The sequence below is a fragment of the Neofelis nebulosa genome, chromosome 11 (assembly GCF_028018385.1).
Source record: "Neofelis nebulosa isolate mNeoNeb1 chromosome 11, mNeoNeb1.pri, whole genome shotgun sequence".
Lineage (NCBI taxonomy): Eukaryota > Metazoa > Chordata > Mammalia > Carnivora > Felidae > Neofelis > Neofelis nebulosa.
The window spans coordinates 85,823,503-85,837,680 of record NC_080792.1 but is presented as its reverse complement, the minus strand read 5'-3'; the positions used below and the strand labels follow the sequence as shown (position 1 = coordinate 85,837,680).

The 14,178-nt window shown below is 41.6% G+C and overlaps 1 protein-coding gene across 2 annotated transcripts in view; it reads left to right on the top strand.

The window, feature by feature from the left end:
- TRAFD1 (TRAF-type zinc finger domain containing 1) overlaps window positions 1-10,100 on the top strand; it is a 29,598-nt gene extending 19,498 nt beyond the window's left edge. For both annotated transcript variants that reach the window (XM_058691683.1, XM_058691684.1), the window contains exons 8-12: window positions 97-327; window positions 1,603-1,723; window positions 2,858-3,197; window positions 3,453-3,525; window positions 3,749-10,100. In XM_058691683.1, the coding sequence (XP_058547666.1) occupies window positions 97-327; window positions 1,603-1,723; window positions 2,858-3,197; window positions 3,453-3,525; window positions 3,749-3,808 (825 nt within the window). In that variant the 3' untranslated portion in view covers window positions 3,809-10,100. The remainder of the gene's footprint in view (window positions 1-96; window positions 328-1,602; window positions 1,724-2,857; window positions 3,198-3,452; window positions 3,526-3,748) is intronic.
- Window positions 10,101-14,178: the final 4,078 nt, after the last annotated feature.

Below are 14,178 nucleotides of genomic sequence, written 5' to 3'. Positions count from 1 at the left end.
AGCATTATTAACATTTTGTGACTTTTAGATAATGATTTAGGAATGTAGTGTTTTCCTTAACTTCTGCTTTTTTTTAATCTATGTTTTTTGAGACAGACAAGCTGTAACCCTTCCTGTGCCTTACCTTCACTCAGTATGGGCAGCACTCCCCCCAACGAGGTGGAGGACCCTGATGTCATCTTCCAAAAGTTTTTGCAGCAGGCTGCAAGTAACCAGTTAGACTCTTTGATGGGCCTGAGCAATTCACCCCCTGTAGAGGATAGCGTCATCATCCCGTGTGAATTCTGTGGGGTACAGCTGGAGGAGGAGGTGCTGTTCCATCACCAGGTAAGAGTCTCTAGAGGACCTGTCCACTTCATTCCATGCAGATCCTCTGAGTAAACCTGAGACTTTTAGAACTGAGAATGCTTCTTTAGCTTTTAAGTTGCATGTAAACCTGACCTGGCTATTGGCCATGCCCTGTTCTGTGAGCTATCAAAGGGGTCTACTACCTCAGGCTTTCAGACATTCTCTACCTCTGTCAACTAAAACCATAATGTCATTAGCTGAGGACCTAGGAGCCAGGACTCCATTTAAGCAAGCATCCTGGACCTGCCAACAAGATTTGGATGCGAGATTCCCTGAGATCACTGACCAACATTTTATTTTTGACAAGGCAGTTTCTTCCTTTTGGTGGCATTTGAGTCTCTAATTCCAGGAGACCTGAAGGTCTGGTTCTGGCTTTACCTTTATGTTTGACCTTGGATAGGTTCTGTCCCTTCACTGGGGATGTCTGTAAATGAGGGAATTAGACTAGACAGTCTAAAGTTATTTTTCAGGAGCTCTCCTACGTGGCTTAGTTGGTTAAGCGTTCCACATCGGCTCAGGTCATGATCTTGCGGTTTGTGAGTTCGAGCCCCGCGACGGGCTCTGTGCTGACAGTTCAGAGCCCGGAACCTGTTTCAGATTCTGCGTCTCCCTCTCTCTCTGCCCCTTCCCCACTTGTGCTCTGTCTCTTTTCTCTCTCTCTCTCTCTCAAAAATAAACAAACATTTGAAAATAAATAAAGTGCTTTTTCAGCTTTGCAGTCTAGGATTCCAGCCTGTTGGTAAAAAATATATTCTCTGTCTAGTCTTGTTGGTTATGAGAAGCTACTCCTGGGGCTGTGTTCAGCGTCATTTATGTAGTTGGTCTGATATGGCTGTTGCTAGAACATGACACGTTTCTATAAGAAAGCATCTGCTTTTAGATCAAGCAGTACATAAGTAACTGCTTGTGGTCTCCAAGGAGATACTATGAAAGAAGTAACCGTGTAGATCCTCTTTGATCAAAGTATTGATGTGCTTTTCTGGGTTCCTGAGATCAACCCTTCCCTTATCCTAGTAGAAATCAGAGTGCTTCTCTTAGTGCCTTAGGTGCTAATGGGAATGACTGAGCCATTCCAGATGTGTTTCCTCTTAGTCCTGGGCCCTTTTTCACGGTGGTTGTCGAAGTTGTATCTGTCTCCTCCCTCCCCCCATAAGGTGTGTTTGCCCAACCTGCCATTCCTTTCCTTTCCTCCTGTTGTTCCCTCTCTTAGGGCTAACCCAATTCTGAAGTACAAATTCTGTTTTTTCTTGTCAGGACCAGTGTGACCAACGTCCAGCCACAGCAAACAACCATGTGACGGAGGGGATTCCTAGACAGGATTTCCAGCATCCAGAGACTTCACCAGAGCTGCCCAAGAGGCGTGTCAGACACCAGGGTATTAGCCAGGGCTGAGCCAAGGCCACAGGTCTGCTGCTGGCTCAGGCCTGCTTACCACTTGTCATCTGCTACTCTAACATGGGGGTTACCTGAATTCTGAATTCCCAAGCACAGTAGGATCTCACTGGGGTCTCTCTTGAGGCTAGTTGCAGTCCCATGTTAGACTGAGCTGTCTCAAGTGTATTATAGGGTAATGGCTTTGGGGACAGCCATGAGAAAGGCTCATCAGTGCTTATTCAGCTGTAGGTCTTCTATCTGTGCAGTTGATAATTTGGAAATAATTTTCAGATCTTACTGTGTCTGCACCGGGTCCCTGTTTCTAGTTTAGGGTACTCAAGTTCATTAGTAATAATATTATTTAAGAACCGCGTGTCTGGGGGTCCTTGGATGGCTGTCGGTTAAGTGTCCAACTTTGGCTCAGGTCATGATCTCATGGCTTGTGAGTTCAAGCCCTGCTTCAGGCTCTACTGTCAGCGCAGAACCTGCTTCTGATCCTCTGTCTCTGTCTTTCTCTACCCCTCCCCCATTAGAGCACATGCACACTCTCAAAAATAGACATTAAAAAAACCCCAAAAAATCCGCATGACTAGGCAAGTAAGCTGTTTTTTATTTTTTTTCTTTTTTTTTTTTTCAACTTTTTTTTTTTTTTTTTTTTTTTTTATTTTTGGGACAGAGAGACAGAGCATGAACGGGGGAGGGGCAGAGAGAGAGGGAGACACAGAATCGGAAACAGGCTCCAGGCTCCGAGCCATCAGCCCAGAGCCCGACGCGGGGCTCGAACTCACGGACCGCGAGATCGTGACCTGGCCGAAGTCGGACGCTCAACCGACTGCGCCACCCAGGCGCCCCAGTTTTTTAAACCTAACCATTACAAAGCCAATTACAAATTATTTTTCGAGGTTTGCTGGCACACCATTGTTGAATACTCAGGAAGACTGTGTTTGAGGACCCAGGTAATAAGTGTGGACAAAATAAGTCAGGACCCAAACCTGTCCTGAAGATGTGGGTTTCAGCAGTCTTTAGGGCTAAGGCAGTTCTCTTCTACCCAGAATTCTATTACTCCTGCCCCAAATCCAGCACTAATAGCAAGAGTAGGCTTTTCCCTAAAACTGGTGCTTTTTTTCCTTCTCAGGAGATCTGTCTTCTGGTTACATGGATGATATCAAGCAGGAAATGGCTAAAGGGCCCACCTACCCTCTTCCCCCCAGCAGACCCATTAACAATATGACAGCTACCTGTAACCGACTGTCAACATCCACATCAAGCCCCAGACCTGGGTGCCAGCCCAGTCCTCCTCGCATACTGAAGCTCAACAACTTAGACAGCCAAGACAGCCGGGGGCGGAATCGAAACAGCCATAACTCGGCCATGGCCACTGGACATGCTCCAGTGATTCACCCGGTGCGAAATCTCTACCCAGAAAACCTCGTACCCTCCTTCCCCCGTGGGCCTTCCGGGAGATACGGAGCAAGGTAAGAATCAGTAGCCCAGGAGTGGAGCTTGGGAATAGCTCGGGAGAACATAGCGGGAGTGTGTGGACTTTTGTGTGTATTGTGACCTGATTCCAACATGTTCTTTTGCTATTGGTGGGTTTTCCGTTGTTCATTTGTTTGGTCTGCTGGCAGAAAGCTGCTTTTGTCTGGTTCCAGCTGTTTTTGTTCTCTCCCGAGTTTTCTGACTTATTCAGCAACCTCTCAGGTACTAGTTTCCAATCCCTTCTCTTTCAGTGGTAGGAGTGAGGGTGGCAGGAACTCGCGGGTCACCTCCACAGCCGCCAACTACCGCAACAGAACTGCAAAGGTAATTGGGGATCCAGCCCTTGATGCTTAGCTAGGACTCAGAAATGGGTGGAACTGGTGTGGTTCTTGAAGTCAGAGGTGAGCGGTCAGGCATTCGTGGCCAAAGGGCTGTTCTTTTGGCTTTGGATGAGGAGGTTTCCATAGAAGTTTGACATCTCCAGGGCTCTAAAGGAGGAGGACTGCTTTTTCACTTCCTGCTTTCTACTTTGTGTTCTGTTGTTCAGGCAAAAACCCCCAAGCAGCAGGGAGCTGGGGATGCAGAGGAGGAAGAAGAGGAGGAGTAATGGCGTCGGCAAAGAACCTGCACGTTGGTTCCATCTTCTCTGCACAGCAGCACTTGCCGCCGTTCAGGCCCCACCTCTTGGGCTCTATGGGCAGGGGAGATTTTACAGATTTTAACTTTTTCTAGGTTATGGCCATTTTGTGTCTTTTGAGATTGTGCTGTGGGAGTTTGAAGGTTTGGGGGAGGGTTAGCAGGGAGGCTGTTGAGAAATGTTTCAGCTTTAGCTGCTGCCTGCCTTTTGGCCTCACAGAAATACACCGTATGGCCTCTCAGCCCACCAGGGCTCCATCTTTTGACATACTATTACCACTGCTTCTTGGTGCTGTATGGTCCTGGTGGAAAGAGGAGAGAAAAGGTTCTGGAAACCTGGTACTCACCAGTGGAGTGATTCTCTTCCCTGCTGGGGCCTCGATCTGGGAACTTTTAGGTAACCTCTCCTGTGTACTGGCCCTCCACACTCCAGAATTTGGGCCTCTGGTATGTATGGAGGCACTTGGTAGAGTGTTCAGGCCAGTTGCAATATGTTAGGAACAAGGCTTTTGGAGATGAGTTGAGCTAGAGGTGAGCGCACTAGAGGCTTTGTTTTAATCTGCTTCTTCGGCATTTGGCACAACTGCCTTCTGTTTCTGGTGGGGAGCACGGCTCCTTTTTCTTTACTGCCTTCGGCTGGAGAAGGCTGGGGGCTCCCTCTTGCCACCAGGGCCATGCTGGGCTCTGCCGGGATCAGGCCTGAGGCCTAAGCTCCGTGGCTTGCTCTGAAAACCAAGTATCAGAGCCTCCTCCCCTCTTTTTATTTTACTACTACCACCACTACTACTACTATTATTAACATCCTTGTAATAGAAATAAAGTTTGTACTTGGAGTTCAGTGGAGTCTTGTGGTTCCTTCTCCTTTGCCCTCTGTAGAGACCTGAGGGAAGACAGAGTAGGCGAGAGTCGGCCCTGAGTATGGGGAAAGGTGAGCAGGACTAGGCTTTCTCTGTGCTTCTTGGAGCCCTAGCAGTTCTAGCATAAGCTGCTTCTCAGTGCCAGACATTCATTATATAGTTTTCTATTGGATTTCAAAGAAACTGGCAGTTTCTGAAGCTCTGGTTGTGATTTGGCATGGGGGCGGAGTTGCCTCCAACTGAATCGAGAAAGGCAGATTCCTTAAAAGCCTCTTTTCTCATAGCGGTTGAGTCTTAGTAGAATTATTCATTACCCTTCAGCACCTCACAGTTTGCATAGGACCTCAGGTCATTTTGAGCTCCTTTGTTTTTCCCCTCACAACCTAGTGGGGGTGGGGAAAGAGGGAAAAATTGTCCCTTTTCATAGGTAAAAAGGAGTGACCTGCATAAGGCTATGCAGATAATTCACAGCAGTGCTAGGACTCAAATCCAGGTCTGAGCTATTCTGAGAGAAACAAGCTAGATTAGAAAAAAGAATATATAACTATAGGGATTTTTTTGTATATTATATGTCAGTTAAAATCAGTCCCATTAGCTCAGAGACCTTCTTGTGTCAGGTGAAAGAAGCTGGAAAGACTGAGAGACTTGTACCATTTCTGGCATGATTGAAAATCCCCCTGGAGGGGGTGGGTGGTACCTGAGTAACTCCGTCGGTTAAGTGTCCAACTTTGGCTCAGGTCACGATCTCATGGTTTGTGAGTTTGAGTCCCGCATCAGGCTCTGTGCTGACATCTCAGAGCCTGGAGCCTCCTTCGGATTCTGTGTCTCCCTCTCTCTCTCTGTCCCTCCCTGGCTTGTAAGTGCTTGCACGTGCACTCTCTCCCTTTCTAAAAAAATAAACATTAAAAAAAATAGAAAAAAATTCTCTTTCCCCCCCCCCCCCCCGGCTGCCCATCTCCTTCTCGTGTTCTCTCTTTCTCTCTCAAATTAAAAAAAAAAAAAAAAAAAGTCACAAACACTCATACCTTCTACTCCCATTCAACATCTCCAGGCTTTCACCTTGTTTCTACTCACTCACTGTCTGTGGGCAACCAATCTTACTAGTTTCTGTTTTATTCACTTTTCTCCCCCTAAACTGTCTTCTTGTTTCTTTTTGCCAAAATAACCAAACACATGTGTATGTTCTTCTTTTTTTTCTCTTACACCAGAGGTAGCATATTATACTCTTGAACTTTGATTTTTTCACTTAATAACATATTCTCAAGATTACCTCTTTGTATATATGTCAGTTATGGCTCAATTTAAAAAATCGCTTCATTGTGTGGATGTACTGTGTTTTATTCTATGTATGTTGCTTAGGTTGTTTTCAAAATCTTATTATTAAAAATGTTTCAGTGAATAAATTTGTTTCCTTATTTGTGATAAGCAGAATTTTAAGTTGGCCCTGAAGAATTCCTGGTGTACATGGTATATATGTAATGTTCATTTACATGGTGTACATGTAATTCCTTACCCTTGGGTGTTGGCAGGACTGTGACTATGATTGATATAGTATGACAAAACCATGAAGGTGTAAATAAAGCCTCAAATCAGTTGGCTCTGAATGAATAAAGGATCATTTTGAGTGGGCCTGACCTAATCAGATGAGCCCTTAAAAAGGGACTGTGAGAAATAGACCAATTTCTTAAAAACCGTAAATAAGTATGATACAGTTTATCAGTTTTAACAGATATAGCTATTCAGGTTTTCTGTTTCTTCTTGAGTGAACTTTGGTATTGTCTTTCAAAGAATTTGTCCATTTCAGTAAGTTAATTTATTGGCATAAAGGTGTTCATAATATAACCTTATTTGAAAATATCTGTAAAATCTGTAGTGATGTCACTTCTCTCATTTTTTGATGTTGATCATTTGTTTTCTCTTTTCCCGATCTGTTTGGCTAGAGCAGAGATCCTCAAACTTTTTCTTTCTTAAAAGGCCAAATAGTCAATATTTAGGCCATATAGTCCGAATTGCAGTTACTCAGCAATGCTGTTAGAGAGTAAACACAGCTCTATGGGTGAGGCTTCCAGTGAGACTTTATTTACAAAAACAAGCAGCTGGATTATGAGCCATAGCATGGCAACCCTGGGTTAGAGATTTATCAGTTATATTGATCTCAAAAAATCAACTTGGGTTCCGTTGATTCTCTTTACTGGTTTTCTGTTTCCGTTTCATTGTTTTCCATTCTGATCTTTTGTTTTTTCTTCGATTCTGATCTTTATTTGCTTTCTTCTGCTTACTTGGAGCTTCTTTCTTGTTTAGTTTAAGGTCAAAGCTGAGATCATTCATTTGAGACCTTTCTTTTTTTGTAATATAAGTGTTTGGTGCTATAAATTTCCCTAAGAACTGCTTTACCTGCATTTCATATACTTTGGTGTCTTTTTGTTTTCATCCAGTTCAGAATACATTGATTTCTTTATCCTCTGGGCTATTAGTTTATACTATTTGGATATTTTCCAGATTTTTTAAAATTTTATTTATTTTGAGAGAGAGAGTGTAAACACACACGATTGGGTGAGGGGCAGAGAGAGAATCCGAAGCAGGCTCTGCACTGTGAGCATGGAGCCTGATGTGGGGCTTGGGGCTCAAACTCACAAACCCTGATATCATGAGCTGAAATCAAGAGTTAGACACTTACGGCCAACTAAACTTTGACAAAGCAGGAAAGAATATCCAATGGAATAAAGACAGTCTCTTCAGCAAATGGTGTTGGAAAACTGGACAGTGACATGCAGAAAAATGAACCTGGACCACTGTCTTAAACCATACACAAAAATAAAATGGATGAAAGACCTAAATGTAAGACAGGAAGCCATCAAAATCCTAGAGGAGAAGGCAGGCAAAAACCTCTTTGACCTCAGCCACAGCAACTTCTTACTCAACACGTCTCCAGAGGCAAGGGAAACAAAAGCAAAAATGAACTGCTGGGACCTCATCAACATAAAAAGCTTCCGCACAGTGAAGGAAACAGCAAAACGAAAAGGCAACCAACAGAATGAGAGAAGATATTTGCAAACGACATATCAGGTAAAGGGTTAGTATCCAAAATCTGTAAAGAACTTATCAAACTCAACACCCAAAAAACAAATAATCCAGTGAAGAAATGGGCAAAAGACATGAATGGACAATTCTCCAAAGAAAACATCCAGATGGCTAACAGACACATGAAAAAATGCTCAACATCATTCATTCATCATCAGGGAAATACAAATAGAAACCACAATGAGATACCACTTTACCTGTCAGAATGGCTAAAATGAACAACATAGGCAATGACAGATGTTGGTGAGAATGCAGAGAAAGAGGATCTCTTTTGCACTGCTGGTGGGAATGCAAAGTGGTGCAGCCACTCTGGAAAACAGTATGGAGTTTTCTCAAAAAATTAAAAATTGATCTAGCCTACAACCCAGCAATTGCACTACTAGGTACTTATCCATACAGGTGTGCTGTTTCAAAAGGGCACGTGCTCCCTAATATTTATAGTAGTGCTGTCGACAATAGCCAAAGTATGGAAAGAGTCCAAATGTCCATCGACAGATGAATGGATAAAGAAGATGTGGTACACACGCATGCACACACACGCACACACGAGTATTACTTGGCAACCAAAAAGAGTGAAATCTTGCCATCTGCAACAACATAGATGGAACTAGAGTGTATTATGCTAAGTGAAATTAGAGAAAGACAATATATGATTTCACTCATGTGGAATTTCAGATTCAAAACATGGGGTGCCTGGGTGGCTCAGTTGGTTCAGTGGCCAACTTCGGCTCAGGTCATGATCTCACTGGTTTGTGAGTTTGAGTTTGTCAGGCTCTTTGCTGCTAGCTTTGAGCCTGCAGCCTGCTTCGGATTCTGTGTCTCCCTCTCTCTCTGCCCCTCCCTCACTTACACACTCTCTCTCAAAAATAAACATTAAATAATTTTTTAAAGATTCAAAACAGATGAACATAAGAGAAGCAAAAATAATAAAAAACAGGGAGGGGAACAAGACACAAGAGACTCTTAAATATAGAGAACAAACTGAGGGTTGCTGGAGGGGTTATGGGTGGGGGGATGGGCTAAGTGGGCAAGGGGCGTTAAGGAGGAGACTCGGGATAAGCACTGGGTGTTATATGTAGGGGATGAATCATTGGATTTTACTCTTGAAATCATTATTGTGCTATATGCTAACTAACTTGTTTGTAAATTTAAAAATTAAAAAAAAAGTTGGACACTTAACTGACTGAGCCACCCAGGCACTCTAGATTTTTTTTTTCAAGATGTCAAAATTGAGTGTTTTAATTCATAGTGGTAATTATATGTTTACCTTATTATTTTTTAATATTAAATTTATTGTCACATTGGTTTCCATACAACACCCAATGCTCATCCCAAAAGGTGCCCTCCTCAATACCCATCACCCACCTTCCCCTCCCTCCCACCCTTGTTTTTGTTTTTTTTAAGTTTAATCTTTACATCCAATGTGGGGCTTGAACTCACAACCCTGGGATCAAGAATCACATGCTCTTATGACTGAGCCAGCCAGCTGCCCCCAGATTTGTTATTGATTACTAATTTTCTAGTGGTCAGAGAACATAATTTGTATGAACTGAATCTCTTCAAATTTATTGAGGTTTGTTTTATCCTTAGAATATTCTCCAGGCCATAAATGTCCTGTATGTACTTGAAAAGAATGTGCATTGTATTTTGGTTAGATGGAATATTATATAAATGACAGGTAGGTCAAATTGGTTGGTAGTGTTGTTCAAGCTTTTATATTACTGATATTCTGTTTGCTTGTTCTCTTAATTATTGGGGGATGGGGGATAGTTCTTTTTGAAATCTGTATTGTAATTGAAGATTATTTTTCCTTATGATTCTGTAATTGCTTCATTCTTTTGAAGCCTTGTTATTAGATGTATAAATGCCTAAGATAGTTATGTTCTTGTTTGGCTTTTTTATTACTATGAAATGACCTTCTTTGTAATATTTGCTCTGAGATACACTTTGATATTAAGATAGCAATATTAACATTCTTCAGCTTTCTGCTGATTTGTGTTGGCATAGTATATCTTTTTCCATCCTTTTACTTTTATCCTATTTTTGTTTACATATTTAAAGTGGGTTTCTCAGAGGCAGCATATAGTTGGGGTTTTTGTTTTTGAGCCAGTCTGAGGAGTTTGTCTTTTAATTTGGGTGTGTCAACCATTTACATTTAATGTAATTATTGATATGGTTGGGTTTAGAATACTTTTTTTTCTTTTAACTGGTCTCCACACCCAATGTGGCTTGAACTCAAGACCCTGAGATTAAGAGTCACATGCTACCGACTGAGCCAGCCGGATGCCCTGATAGTTGAGTTTAAATAAATCTTTTTGCTATTTATCTTTTGTGTTCTATGTGCCTTTTTTCTCTTTTTTTTGCTTTCTTTTAATACTTCTTATGATTCCATTTATCTCTTTTGTTGGCCTATTAGTTTTAACTTTATTGTATTATTTAAGTAGTTGTTTTAGGGTTTATAGTACATACACCTCTGATTTATCACAGTATCGCAGTTTACCTTTAAGTAATATTGTGCTACTTCATGATTGGTATTACAATAACATTTAATTTATTTCCTCCTAGCCTTTGTGCCATTGTCATATATTTATTTTTTAATTTATTTATTTTGGTGGGGGGGAGGGGCAGAGAGTGAGAGAGAGAGAATCCCAAGCAGGCTCTACAGTGTCAGTGAGGAGACCAACGTAGGGTTCAAACTGGGAGATCGTGACCTGAGGCAAAATCAAGAGTCAGATGCTTAACCAACTGAGCCACCTAGGTGCTCCTCCCCTCCATTTATTTATTCATCATAAATCCCCAATACCTTGTTGTTTTGTTTAAGTACTCAATTATCTATTAGGGGCACCTGGGTGGCTCAGTCGATTGAGCGTCCAACTTTGGTTCAGGTCATGATCTCCTGGTTCGTGAGTTCAAGCCCCGCATCGGGCTCCGTGCTGACAGCTTGGAGCCTGCTTTGGATTCTGTGTCTCCCTCTCTCCCTGCCCCTCCTCGACTCATGCTCGTGTGTGCTCACTCGTTCTCTCTCAAAAATAAACATTAAAAATTTTTTTTAAGTCAATTATCTTTTAAAGACTTAAACATGTCTTTTGTATTTACCCATGTAGTTAATATTTTTGTATTTTTTTTCTTTGTGCAGACCCAGATTCTCACATGGTATCATTTTCCTTTTGTGTGAAGGACTTTGTTGTGCAGGTTAGCCTGTGTTCTTGCAGCCTTTCTATGTCTGAAAAGGTCTTTATTTCTTCTTCACTTTTAAAAAATTGTGGTAAAATACATCTAATGAAATTCAACATTAAAAAAAATGTTTATTTTTGAAGGGGGGTGCAGGGAGGGGCAGAGAGAGGACAGATTATCTGAAGCAAGCTCTGCGCCAACAGCATAGATGTTGGGCTTGAATTTACGAACTGTGAGCTCATGACCCCAGCCGAAGTCGGATGTTTAACCGACTAAGCTACATAGGTGCCCCAAAACTTAACATTTTAATTATTTTAAAGTATACAATTAGGTGTCCTTAAATCCATTCACAGTGTTGTGCAATCAATCATCACCACTACTTGTTCAGGAATTTTAATCTTTAAAGGCAATCCCATACCCATTAAGCACTCACTCCCTAAGCAGTAACCTGATTTGTCTCTAGGTACTTGCCTATTTTCTCCTTCACTATTTGAAAGGTATAGAATTCTAGGTTGATAGCTTTTCCCCTCCCAATACTTTGGATATGTTACTCTGCCGTCTCCTTGCATTGGTTCTACTGAGACATCTACCATCCTTATCTTTGTTCTTCTGTACAGAATGTGTCTTTGTGGGGGTTGTTTTTAAGATTTCTTTATCACTGATTTTACACAATTAGATTGTGATGCACCTTTGTATGGTTCTGTGACATCAAGTACATTCATTGTTCTACAACCATCACCACCGCTCTCTGTTTCTTGTGCTTTAGGTTCATTAAGCTTCTTACATCTTTGTAGTTTTTAAGTAAATTTGGGAAAGGAAAAGTTCCAGCTGTTATCTCAAGATTTTCCCCCATTTTTCTTCTCTTTGGGGGATTATTCTCCTATATTATGGGCCAAATGAAGTGCCATCTCTTACTGACACTCCTCACTTTTTTGGATTCTTTTGTTTTCAGATGGGTCATTTGTGTGCTTCCAAAGTCACTGAAACCTTCTGCAGTCTAATCTGTCGCTAATCTATCCAGTTTTCATCTCAGACATTGAAGTTTCTATCTCTAGACATTCAGTTTGTGTTGTTTATATTTTCCATGGTTCTACCTAACATGTTCATTGTTTTTTTTCCCCTAGCTTCGTAAACCTTTTGTATACAGTAATAACTGTTTTAATGCTCTTGCCTGCGAATTCTATCATTTGTATAATTTCTGGGTCAGTTGCAGTTGATTTTTCTGGGTGCTATTTTGTTGTTTCTTTGCATGTCTGGTGGTTTTTTTATTGGATGCCAGACATTCTGAATTTTACCTACTTACATGCTGGGTATTTTTGTATTACTTGTTTGTTTCTAAAGTAGGCTCCATGCTAGGCATGGAGCTTGAACTCACAACCCTGAGATCAAGAATTGGATGCCCAACAAACTGAGCCACCCAGGTGTCCCATGTATTTCCTGTATTTTTGAGCTTTGTTTTTATATGTGGCCACTTGGAGACAGCTTGATCCTTCTGGGTCAAACTTTTAAGCTTTATTAGGTGGGACCTGAACAGGAATTAGGGCTAATTTTACTTCACTACTAAGGCAAAACCAAAGTCCCACAAATTACAAAGTTTTCTACATTGGCTAGTGGGAATAGGAACTATTTCCTGTTCTTTGCCAGCTCTAATCCTTTTGGCTGGTTCTTTTCCAAGCCTCTGGCAGTTTCCTTATATGCTTGAGCTTACCAGTACTCAGTTGAATACTTGAGGACTCTCAAGAGATCTACAGAGTTCTAAGTCTCTTCCTCTTTAGTACTCTGTCTTGCAAACTAGCTGCCTTTGTTTCCTTTCATGCTTTGTTTTCTGAACTCTAGGAGACTGTTGAGTTCGTCTTTGGGTTTCCCCTCCTCTTGCTGCTCTCTGAAAACTATCCAGACCATAAGCTGAGGCAATGGTAGGGCCCACCATATTTATTTTCTCTTCTCAGTTTTTTTTATTGCTTGTTTTGAGAACCATACATATGTTAGGTTTTTTATTTTAGTTGTTGTGATAGGGAAATCTGGCTTCTGTTCATTTATTGTGATTAGAATTAGAAGTGTCTTGAAGGTGTTATCTTTCTAGTTTGTTATAAAGCCTGATGCCATTCTGATTTACATGTAATTTTTCCCCTTGAAGCTTTTTAGGGTGTCTGTCCCTGGTATTTTTAAATTTCCCCATGTTGTAAAGTGGTGTGGATTCTTTTTCTATTCAAAGAGCTGGATACTTATCATTTTGTCTGGAACTTGTGACCTTCTGTTTTTCAGAATTTTCTTATATTTTGGTTATGTCTCCTGTTTTCTCTTTGCAGAACTCCAGTGATAGTAGGATAGACCGTCTTAGACTGATCCCTTTTTCCTTTAAAAATCTTTTGTAATGTTTATTTTTGAGAAAGAGAGTGCAAGATGGGGAGGGGCAGGGAGAGAGAGGCAGACACAATCTGAAGCAGGCTGCAGGCTCTGAGCTGTCAGCACAGAACCCGAAGCGGAGCTCCAAATCACATGCTGTGAGATCATGACCTGAGCTGAAGTCCTATGCTCAACCGACTGAGCCACCCAGGTGCTCCTTTTTCTTTTCATATTTTTTGCCCTATGGGAGGTTTCTTCAACTTTATCCTTTCATCTTTATATTAAATGGATTTCTGATATTTCCCAAACCTTTTATTCTTTCCCACAGCCTTTTCTCTCCTAAAGGGATGCAGTGATTTTTTTTTAAGTTTATTATTTACAAGAGCAAGTAAGAGAATCCCAAGGAGGCTGTGCACTGCTAGCATGGAGCCTGATGCAGGACTCGATCTCATGAAACGGGAGATCATGACCGGAGCTGAAAATCAACAGATGTCTGACTGAGTCATCCAGGCACACCAAGATTTTAAGTAATCTCTGCAGCCAATGTGGGAATTGAACTCACAACCCCGAGATCAAGAGTCACACACTCTACCGAGCCAGCCAGGTGTCCCTGAAGTAACTTTTTCTTTTTTGTAAGATTTTACACCTAACGTGGGGCTAAAACTTACGACCCTGAAACCCAGAGTGACTCTTGATCTACCAACTGAGCCAGCCAGGTGCCCCAATGCAGTCCGTTTGCATACTTCGTGCCATAGTTGTTTCTTGTTCTAGTCTGTGTTATCTATTTTTGTTTGGTATTTCATGTTATAGACTCTTCCTCATCTATTTCTTGCCTGTCTAGATTTAAGACTGGGGCACTAAAGACGAGAAGCTTCTTTAACTG